Source organism: Henckelia pumila, chromosome 3 (assembly GCF_033568475.1).
Source record: "Henckelia pumila isolate YLH828 chromosome 3, ASM3356847v2, whole genome shotgun sequence".
Lineage (NCBI taxonomy): Eukaryota > Viridiplantae > Streptophyta > Magnoliopsida > Lamiales > Gesneriaceae > Henckelia > Henckelia pumila.
This window is the reverse complement of record NC_133122.1, coordinates 189999953-190012060: the sequence shown is the minus strand read 5'-3', so window position 1 is coordinate 190012060 and position 12108 is coordinate 189999953. Positions and strand designations below refer to the sequence as shown.

Below are 12108 nucleotides of genomic sequence, written 5' to 3'. Positions count from 1 at the left end.
ATGCAAAAACAAGAAGAAAATTGGGTACTCGGTGGTTGCTGCTGAAATTTTTGAAGAAGATATGCATAAACACGTGTGTAAGGCTGACTAATCAATTGAGTTAAAAGATATATTCAAATCAAATTGCAATTCAGCCCCTAGAACTTCAAAAATTGAAAAACAGACTTCGGCTCTCTTTTTACTTCAATTTTAATCCTAAATAATTAAAAAATATTAGAATTTAAATCTAAACTCTAAAAATTCTCAAATTAAATATACTCGAATTAAAATTAAATAATCTCGAATTAAATCAAATAATCCCGGGCCTTACATTGTTGCTCTCATTCATACACACAATTACTCAGAAGGTGACAATTCATTTCCACTCCATTTTTCATTCACTCACAAAAATTCACTTTTTTGTCCAAATTAAAGCTAACTACCTCCAATCCCACCATTTTAAATTACCAAATTGCAAATAAATATAATTCGAATAATTATCTCGGGGTTTTTTTTGTGTTTGGATAATAATGAATTGAGGTAGTTTAGGTTTATTAATTAAAGGCTAAGTTTCTCTATGATAGGTTGTCTTCTTCTAATTCACTCAATAAATAAAATAGAATATATTATAATGATATATAATTATATAAATTAAGTGATAATATTCAGTATTAATAGTGACAACGAAATAGTTAAGATGATATATCTTATTTTAATCTTATTCTTAAATTATTAATAGATAATTAAATGAATAAATTATATTATGAATCGTATATATTTTAAATAAATATATTATGAATGATAAGATTAGATGTATTACATGATATTTTTTTATAAATTAAATAAATTTTCACTATATCATGCTTAAAAAAATCATTATAAATCTTTCAGAGCCACATATAAACTATTGAATTATTAATTTAACATCTACAAATTTATATTCTCAAAATTAGATTAAGATTCATTATTTTGTACAAATCCTCCCACTTAATAAACAGTGATGACTGATGAAATTTCAAATCTAATTTCTAGATTTAATTAGGCCCAATCCAATTAGCCCAAATCTGATTTCTCCCATCGATAAATCAAATCTGATCTTCATTCCTTAGTTTAAACCCTTAAATTTCTACAGAACTTCATGCTTTCAATAAGGACGTTGTAGCCACCAACTCCTCCTACCGCATTGTAGTGACCCGTAACCAAATAAGGTGATTAAAGGATTAATCACAACAAATTAAATAATTAAGTGAATGGCAGTTCGAACGGCCCGAAGTGGAGGATCGGAGGATCCAAAGGCGTTCGGACAATCTGATCAGAGTTCGGAGGCTCAGAACTCAACCAGCCAGTTGTTCGAAATATTACGTCATTGGTTACATCACTGAGGGACGTTCGGACGCTCCGAAGGTGGATCAGAGGCTCCGAACTGGTGTCGGCAGGCATCCTCTAGAAGCTAGCTAGACACGTGTTTGGCCAAGAGAGTTCGGACGCAGGGATCATACGGTCCGAACCGGATCGGAGGCTCCGAACCCGAGATCGGATGCTCCGATCTTCGCCTATAAATAGGGGTGCCGAGCTCATTCTTCCTTGCACCTCAACTTATTCTCTCTCCAGTTTCTTAGGCCTTCTATCTCGGTTCTAGGGATATCTAGACGTCCTATTGGGAATCCGGAAGCAACATGGCGATCCCGATGTTGTAGCGGAACTGTGCTTAAGTTTTAAGGCAGTCGCCTTCAGCGGGCAAATGACGGACGCAGATATAGCTTTGGCATCCTAAAAATATTTAGGAGTATGAAATATCTTAATTAAGGATTTTAGAGAATAAATAGTGATGCATGGGTATTTTCATTGTAGACGTAGTATAGTGAACTTGTAGGCATGAGATCTAGACCAGTGGTGCTAGGATTTGCCTGCAGTATTAGAGGTACGTAAGTACTAACCGAGATAACCGACATGATATATATGCTTATATGTTGCATGAGTATGTACTATATGTTTTACCATGTTTTACGGCTTTAGAAAATGCATGTTTTTACACTGGACTGCATTTGGTATGATATGAGTCATGACAGTTTTCATCGGTGATGAGTTACTCCTTATGGATTCGTGTCTGGGGAGGCTCAGCCCTTGGTTTTTTTATCACTAGGAGCGACCACGGTGGTGGAGTAGACGCTATAGTTGATAGGGGAATACACAAGTACCCCGCGGAGTTGCTCTCTTAGCACGGTACTGTGTATTCATGGCATCCTGAGCAGACTATTTTACCCAGTATTTTAAAGTCATTTTCCTGCTGCATATTTTTTTATATATCATTGCTTCCTTATTGAGCGTAGTCGCTCATGCCCCTCTGTTTTGGTGTTTTTGGGATACCTTGTGGCGGGGAAGGTTGAGGTTGGACGCTCAAGGTGACTCGCAGCAGGGTTGAGGTTGGTGTCTCTTGTAGCGAGATTGTAGAGGTAGGGGTTGTTACCCTAAGACTTTCGATTTGGTTGTATAAGAGTATTATACACTTTTGTTGTCGTCGATTGTATTCTGCCAATTGTATTTGTTGTATTTTAATTATCCGCTCTTTACGCTTTAAGTATTTATTGCATGCACTAATTAACTCTGATTAGGTAGTGGATCCGGATAGGGTCGCTACATTTATTGGTATCAGAGCGCATTGCAATTGGGAATTAGTAAGCGGATTAATACATTATTTGTTATTAATTGACATATGGCAGATTACGATAAGAGCCACGACAGTGGAGGGGATGGTCGTTGGGACGGCGGAGACATCGCCGTGGACACCGTGAGGAGCGAAGGAGAGTTAGCATGCATAGATTTATTTAGATGAGCCCTAATCCATTAGCAGGTGGCGAGACCCTAGAGGCTACTGAGGACTGGCTAGAGAGGATGGAGCATTGTTTCAGAGAGTTCCATTTCACAGATGATGAAAAAATGGAGAATCTTGGTTTTTTGCTAGAGGGTCGAGCAAAGAAGTGGTGGAGATCTACTTCCACACCATTTATATCAGCAAGAGGAGCAGCTACTTGGGCTGAGTTTTGTACTGCTTTCCAGAGATTGTATTTTCCTCCATCCCTTCTCTAGGCGAAAGCTAGTGAGTTGCTGGGATTGCGACAGGGGACGATGTCTATTGAGGAGTACCAGCAGAAGTTCTTTGATCTTCTACCCTATTGCCCGCATATTGCTGACAGTTTTGTGGCCAAGTATGATAATTTCCTTCAGGGTCTGAACCCTGAGATTCATCAGATGGTGGCTGTTGGGAATGACATGACCTATAAGGTTTTGGTGGACCGTTGTCGCCAGGAAGAAGACAGTCTTCGGAGGAACAGGTCTATGATTTCTTTTGCATCCAGACCGACTAGTTTTTTTGGTCCGAGGTCTCAGTATTTTAAGAAGCAAGGTGTTATTTCTTCTTCTTCTTTTGGATCTGGTGGAGTGCAGCATTTCGGTAGCCAGGGGATGAGCCGGTGTCTTCAGTGTAGGCGCAAGCATCCACAAGGCCCGTGTCCTCGATCGACTGGCCCATGTTTTCAGTGTGGTCAGGAGGGACACATGAAGAAGGATTGCCCTACTCAATGTTATGATCCTAAACTACTGGGTCCACTAGTTCAGGTTCAAGAGATTGAAGTGTTCTGATAGGTGGTGAAACTTCGTCTTCATTTTCATCCTGACTATCATTACCTAATTGTATTTCCTGAAATAGATCTAAAAGTTGATGAGTATTAGTTGTAATATCAGTTGTTAGATCTTCATCAAATATAACATGAATTGATTCTTCAACATTTAAAGTTCTTTTGTTGAAAACTCTATATGCTTTGCTAATAGAGGAGTATCCCAGAAATATACCCTCATCTGACTTTGCATCAAATGCAGTCAGATGACTTTTACCATTGTTGTGGATGTAGCATTTACTCCCAAAAATCTTGAAGTAAGATACATTAGGTTGTCTGCCATTCCAGATCTCATATGGGGTTTTAAAGAATTTCTTGCATATCATTGATCTATTATGAGTGTAGCAAGCAGTGTTCACAGCTTCTGCCCAAAACCTTTGAGAGACTTTGGATTCAGCTAACATGGTTCTTGCAGCTTCTTTAAGAGTACAATTTCTCCTTTTTGCAACACCATTTTGTTGTGGTGTTCTAGCTGGTGAGAATTCATGTTTGATTCCATAATGCTCTAAAAATGAAGATAAAGTTTGATTGACAAATTCAGTTCCTCTGCCACTTCTGATTTTGTCAATCTTACTTGATTTTTCGTTAAAAAGCCTTTTAAAAATCTTGATCAGTAGAGAAGCAGTTTGGTCTTTTGATTTTAAGAAAATGACCCGGGTAAAACGTGAGTAGTCATCAATGCTAACAAGAGTATACCTCATTCCCCCTAAACTTGTTACTGGAATTGGACCAAATAAGTCTATGTGCAATAGTTCCAAGCATCGGGAAGATGAGTTATAACTCTTGTTTTTAAATGATGACCTAACTTGCTTCCCAAATTGACAAACTGAGCAAACTTTGTCTTTGGAAAAATAAATTTTAGGCAGGCCTGTTACTAGCTCAAGCTTACTCAGACTGGAAATTGATTTGAAGTTAATGTGATTCAGTCGCTTGTGCCAAATCCAGTTGTGCTTGGAATTGGAAGCTACGAGAAAAACTGGTTTGCTAGACTGAATGTTCCAGCATACTTTATATGTGTTTTCACATCTGTTTCCTGTCAAAATAATGTTACCAGAGGCATCTTTAACAATGTAATTTAGCTTTCTTCAAAAAAAAAAAAAACAATGTAGTTTAGCTTTTGAAATTCAACAGAGTGCCCATAGTCACACATTTGACTAATGTTGATTAAGTTATATTTTAGAGTTTCAACCAATAGAACATCTTGAATGATAATGTTGTCGTGGATAATCTTACCCTTACCCACGGTCTTACCCTTTGAGTTGTCACCAAATGTGATGGTGGGACCATGATATTTAACGAGTTCAGACAGTAGTTTATCATTTCCAGTCATGTGTCTTGAACATCCACTGTATAATTACCATGATTCATCCTCCTTTTCCTTGGTACCTGTTATCTGCATTCACAAGGTTGAATAACTTTTGGTACCCACATCTATTTGGGTCCATGAGGGATTAATCCTTTAGGAACCCAAACCTGGAATACTTTAACCAATTTACCAGTTACTGTGTTTCTATAGGTGCGTACTAAGTTTCTATGATATTTCTCAATTCACGTCCGGATGTTGTGCTAGAGTCCGGAGGGGTACTTCCGAGTGACACTAAAAACTTTGGCGCCTTCAGTCTGAGCATGAGTTTGTCGTCGATCCAATCACCCAGTCCACGTCATTTAGCATGCACATAGAGGTTTGTATACTCGTATTTATTGTACTGAGAGTTATCGTTCACGTTCTTGTGTTTTCTTCTTGGACACCCCATTCCGTGGGATAGGCCTTAGGTTGGATGACGTGAACAGGAGTAAGGCCCAAGGCCAGGAGCAGCGCCGTTGAGATTCCCAGCTATCTGGTTTAGTGAATTTTATTTCGAGTTTGGTTTGATACACTATTATTCGAATTGGTTGTATTCTAAAGAATCATTTTAAACTGTTATTTCATATTTGGGATTTGTACTATGTTTTTCGCTGATCTACCTGATTATTGTCATTTAAGATTTAATTGCATGCATAGGGATTGTTTAGTAGGTGATTCCAATGCGGGTCGCTACATTCAGCAATTATATGGCTTTTTGACTATTGGAGAGCTGTAGGAAAATATAACTACATAAAAGTCTGACGAAAATCCTCCCACGATACCTGGCCTTTCTCCAGAAGTAGCTGGGCAGATTTTGATTTCCACCATTTCTTTGCACGTCCCTCCAATAGAAAGTTTATGGCCTCCATCTTCTGCTCCTCGGAGCAGTCAAAGGCTCGGAAACTACTCTTCATTCTCTCCAGCCAATCGTCTGCCGCCTCAGGGTCTCACCAACCACCATTGCCTTCGGCTCAATCTGCAAGAACTTATGCATGGTGAAACAACGTCGACCTTCAAGATGGTGATGATGTTTGTGAGGATGTCCTTGGGCACCCTCTGCTTCCATCGGGCCTATATCACTATGCGGTTATTCTCCTTGTCCAGCAATTACTCTGAATATTAACATACATTAATCCTAAAATATCATACTACGTCTCAATATGCATGCTCTGATAACATAAATGTAATTACCTAGTCTAGATCACCAACTAACTTGCAGTCTTAAGCATGTAATTAGCTTAATATAAAAATATTTATTAAATCATAAAGTTTATGGCGGAAACTTAAAAACCTACTACAAAAGAAACCTGCGGAATACAACCGACACTAAAACCCAAAGGTTTTTTCCCATAAATATTTACAATATTACACTGACTGTAGACATTACAACTCCAAGCAGCTCCTGGCCCTGACTCTAACCCTGTCTCGATCCACCGGCTCTGTCCAGCCTAAAACCTATCCCGTTGAATGGAGTGTCCAAGATAACACCATGAACATGAGCAACTAACGCCCAGTGCTTAAAAATTAGCATACAAAACTAATATGATGCATGCAGCGGGATATGACTGTGGTGACTGGTCAACTACCAAGTCCTGATCAGACTACGCGCCAATGAGTATGTAGTATTATTTGAAAATCTGACCACTGGGTAACTCACACACTCGTCTAGACCACTATAGTATCAGTCTCCACGCATTGCGATAACTCCCGGCGTCAAACAGTATAAACAAGTGTAGGATTGGGCGACCCTACGAGAAAAGTTATATCGAAGGAGATACGGCTCAACGTATATCAAAAGCATTTAAAGCCGGAATTAGTAACCCTTAATCATGTTCAACATTTAATTAACTTAAAACAAGGTATGAATTACTACAGTTGTGGCCAGTAAAACAAAAACATTTAAAGCCGAAAAATACAAATAAACCAAAAGAAGAACTCCAATAAAATGTCAAAAGATCATAAATGGTTTCAAGTGTCACTATATCGTCCCACAAGATGAGAAGATTTAGTTCATGATGCAAAATGACAAGTAGAAAAACATAGTCTTAAAACAATTCATCCCAAATCAAAGTTTGCAAAAGAGAGGAAAAAGAACAAGGTTAGAAGTAGCATTCTCCGTCCTCGGATCGATGCGTTCTTCGGTCTCGTACCAAATTCTTTCACTTTTTCGATCTCCCTTTTCTTCCCAGTCTCAGTCGCCTTTCAATTTTGTGTAACCCTCAATTAGCCTTCAAATTAGGCCCGGAAAACCTTTTAAAATTTGAGAGTACATTCTTCCAAAAATTCTACAATTCTTCGGGCGTAGGGGCGCCTATAAGATGGCGCTGGTGCGGCTGTGCTACTGCTTTCGACCTCCATTTGGTAGGGGTGAGCATCAATTAAATCGAAATAACCGACCGAACCGATCTAATTCAGAAATTCGGTTCGGTCAATTCAAAAATTCGGTTTTGATTTCCAAAACATTCGGTCAAATCGATTAAATCGGTTCGATTTTGGTTTTTGATTTTAAAAAATCGGTTAACTGAGTTAACCGATTTGTCAAAATGAATTTTTTTTATATATATTTTATACATATTTTGGTCATGGCCCATGGAGTTACAAAATCCAAAACTTAGAAGCCCACAATCCTCCGGCCCACAACCGTAATCCCTAAATTGCAGGACAGTGTGCATCTTATCTTTCTTTTCTGAAAAATTCGATTGCTCTACGGTGAGGTTCATTTAAAATTCTTCAAAACAGTCATTGCACCGCTTCCATTAATTTCCCAAACTCTTGTGCTTGTTCTTGTAACCAATATGACTGATTTTTAGGATGAGAATGAGATTTGTGATAACAATCACAGGGTTTTGCTGCTAAACTTTATCACATAAGGTTTCGGGCTTTCTCTTTTTTTTTTTTCAATTTTTTTTTTCCATTTTTTCAAAAATAGAATCGGTGAACTCGGTCACCGTCCGAATTAATCGATTTTTATTCGGTTCGATTTTGATGGGTTATAATAAATATTTCTGTCGGTTCGGTTATGCAAAAATAATTTGGTTCGATTCGGTTATTTGAAAAGCAACCGAATCGACCGAATGCTCAGCCCTGCCATTTGGTGCATGGCATGCGCGGGTGCGCCTAGCTTGTTGCTTTCTTCTCTTCTTCATTCTTTTTCTTACTCTTTCCGCTATCGCTTTGGCCCTTTTTCCACCATTTTTTACCAAAATTTCATGACATTACTTTCACTTACCTGGGACGACATCATAATAATGTTCTAGAATAACAAAAATTCCAAGCAACATATATGAAATAAAATTGCAATAAATTGCACTTATCACCAACCATAAATGAAATACTTGTTAAAACTACAAATATATATTGTCTGAAACTAGATAATCAATCCGTATGTCTTGGATTTCTCAAATTACCTTTTCATTTAGTAATTGCAGAAAATACCAAACCTAACTATATCATATTTATTCTGCGAGACTAACCAACTTTCATTTTTTTATACATTGTTTTAATTTCATAAAACACATTTAGTCGTAACTGTATCATATGGAAAATTTTGATTGTTTGAAATCATGGATAAGTTAGTTAAAATCTTGAATCTACACAGGTGGGTTGAACACAGTGTTGATTAGTCAACAAGTATAAATCTGATGTAGTTTAAAAAAAAAAAAATGTATAAATCTGATGTAGATACAGAACAAAGAAGCACTTCAATGCTAGCAGGAATCAAGTGTTAGAATTAACGGTCTCCATATAATATCTTGAATTTCTAAGATAATGTACGAGATTGGAGCAATAAAAATCCACCAAAAAACGAGATTAAAAGGAAAGGAACAGAAAGAAGAAAAGCACACTTGTTGAAGTAAGGTTTCCATAAATCTCATGCAACCTTAGTTGATCTCTTTTCTTTTTTGAATGGATTAGTTGATCTCTTTCAACATAGTAACATGAATGCTATCGATACTAAGAATATTGTAATTGAAGAACCAAATCATCATTTTATAATAAAGCACGCTCTATAAATAGTGTGTATAATGTTGGATTTTTCTGGTTATACAGCCCGGCATAACAACGCTGGCAAAAATCAAACAAAGTAAACTCGTATAACAGCAAGACAATTTCTTGAAATCTCCTGGGAATTAATAGCGGATAATTTCAGTCATCAGATCCCGGATTCGTCGTTATCCCATTTCCAGTCCCAAACATAAATCTCACCTCAAGAAATCAGCCCATTCCTTCTCCTCCTTGATCCTCTCCAGAACCCCATCAAGAGCAATATCAAAAGCATCATTGAAATTCCTAAACCCTCCATTTGGTTTGGCATAGATTATCCTTGGGATTGTCTCTATAACCTTGTCCCTTTTCTTCTCAATCTCTTGCTTGCTGTAATTCATCAGAACTTGCTTAATCGACGTCCCATTTCTGACCTTGTCATGATCTATGAAAACAGAGTAACTCTCTGGATCGCCAGGCAAGAACCATTCATACTGCTCGTAAGCGGTCCTCTTCCAGAAGAAGACTGGCACGGAACCCGCCACCATACAATCGAACACGGATCTTCGTGTAAAACTATCTCCCCTGGGCTGCAAGCAAAAATCGGAACTCAATAATGCCTTCAAGATCACCCAAGAATCAGTTGAGCACTGGCTCACTGCGCAGTCCACCAGCTGGCACAAGGGGGATTCGTCGCGACAGTAATTTAACAGAATCCCTCTGAAATCGTTATTGACCCATTCGCGGGTTGCTCCGACGAAAGTGAATAGGCTTGTCCTGTTGTAGTTTTTCACCAAGTGTTGCCATTCGTTGAGGTTTTCCCTTGTTTTGGGGTGGAATCCGGTGGGGTAAGGCACGCTTATATCCTGTTCATCTTCCGGCGCTTTCTCTATGATGAATCGGCTGACTTTCTTCATAGCCGCCATGTTCAGAAAGCTGGAGCCCCAGGTCTTACCCGGATCAGACAACCGCCGGAAGTCCCACGTGATTCTACCTATAGTCAAGAAATGATCGGACCCGTTGAATTTCTTCCAGTAATTCTGTTTCTTCACCTGTTGCAGCATCATTCTGCAATGCCAGTCCCTTTTAGAGGTTTCGTTCATCCACAGAAACTTCCCCACCGCAAGCCCAGCGTAGAAAGGAATGTAGAACGCCGTAGCCGACTCCGGATCCGTCGTCCGGCACTTATGCTTCAGGATCCGGTGGTGAAATATGAGCTCCATGGAGAACTGATTGGTGTGATACCACGATTTGAAGAGATTCTGGGGCAAGAACCGACGGAGCTCCGTGGCGGCTCCCCCATATCCATGGTTGGTAATAATTCCACACTGCCAGTTCCAGGGATCCAACTCCGTGCAATTGGGCAGCACCAAATCCCTGTTGAACATGGATGGGAGATCGTAGGCGTAGATTCTTCCCGAGGGGCACTCATCCGTAAAGGGAGGGGGAGGAGAAGCAGGCCCGAGCTGAGGCTGAGAGACATTAGTCACCACAGGCAAAGACAAAGGCAAAGGGAAGTGAGTGGCAACTGCGGTGCGGTCGGGGAAACACGGCGTTGGTGTTCGAACAAAGGAAATAACAAGAGCTTGGATCCAAAGAAAGGCGATGAAGAGCCAGAAGCGAGGGTGGGAAGAAAAGTGGGAGCGGACTAAATTGACTGTGTTTCTGCAAAAACACAAGCTTCTGTGCGGAGGTTTCTTCAGGGTTTGGGCTTCGGGAGTGTACGCAGGAACCATCACTCCACTTGTGCAAAAGCCAAAAGGAGAGATGTAGATTTCAAGGTGATTATCGTCTATCAACCGACACACGACACCGTATCTATCTTTATCTATCTACTCATCGATTCGTAGGGGGATTGATTTAAGGGTGAATTGGTTTTCAGTTCCTAAATCTAAAAGTAAATTAATAATCAGTTTTTTGTTAGAAAAAATTTGTTTGTATTTTTTGGGCCCACATTATTTTATTTGGATAAAATTAAGTATAAAACATTGAAAATATGGTATAAATACAAGATATTTGAGCACTAATTGTTCAAGATCGAGTACAAAAAATACAATTTTGAGTATAAAATTTAAACATCTTTATAAACGTGAACTTGCAACATATGTTTGAGTACTCAAAAATCATATATTTGTACCAGATCTAACACATTGGGTACTCAAAAATCACATATGCGTACCATATTTACAATGTTTTGTATCGATTTTCATTCCAATAAGATAAATGTGTTATTAATATCAATATTTTTTAGTACTCGAAAATCATATATTTATACTAGATCTAACACATTTGATACTCAAATATCATGTATTTGTACCATATTTTTCATGTTTTGTACCGAATTTTATCCGAAACAAAACATGTGGGCCCAAGGAGTTTAAACAAAGTTTTTTTTCTGACAGGGATTGATCATTAATTTTTGTTTAGGTTTGAGAACTGAATTATAATTAACCGTTGATTTAATTCAATGGGCGGGGCAAGGCCGCAAGGACGAGTATACCTAATTTAACCCATTGATCAAAAGTTTACATTATTAAATTTCGTTTTTAAGATTATTTCATTTCATCCCTAATATAGTCTTCTTTAATGAGTACTTTTTTCAAAATTTCCTTATGAAGTAAGCAAATGAGTACATAATCCGATGTTACTATTTTTAAAAAGAACAAATTGATATTTGATTATTATAAAAAAGTTTATAGATTTGAATAAGAGTGAAGAATTAGGGTTAGATACACAAACACACGAAGGGCCTTAAACAAGAAAACTAAAGTTGACTGACCACAAATTCTCCCTGGATGCGCTGATTTCGGCGGACTCCACGGACCATAAGCTCTGATTACGGTTTATACAATGTAATAACAAATGCTAAAGCTACGGGAAATTTGGCCAAATTCACTTTCTATTATTATTTTTATTATATCACAACTTTTCTATTCTTTATTTTTTTTCATAGAATGATAAATTTTCATAAATCAATCGGCATCACCACAATTATAGTGGATGAAATTACAAATAATGTCCCGGGCCCACATTTGGTCTACTAATCTAGACGCTCTTTCTTCTTTAAATAAATCTAGATGAATATTGATTATAATAAAAAAATATTCTAAAAAAAATTATTATAAT

At 38.0% G+C, this 12108-nt stretch overlaps 1 protein-coding gene across 1 annotated transcript; it reads right to left on the bottom strand.

Annotated features, from left to right (window-relative positions):
- Nucleotides 1–8967: 8967 nt before the first annotated feature.
- LOC140891099 (xyloglucan galactosyltransferase XLT2-like) lies at nt 8968–10777 on the bottom strand. The gene has a single exon (XM_073299384.1). It carries the CDS (start codon nt 10716–10718, stop codon nt 9201–9203), a length of 1518 nt encoding a protein of 505 aa, XP_073155485.1. The 5' UTR covers nt 10719–10777; the 3' UTR covers nt 8968–9200.
- Between the last annotated feature and the right edge of the window lie 1331 nt (nt 10778–12108).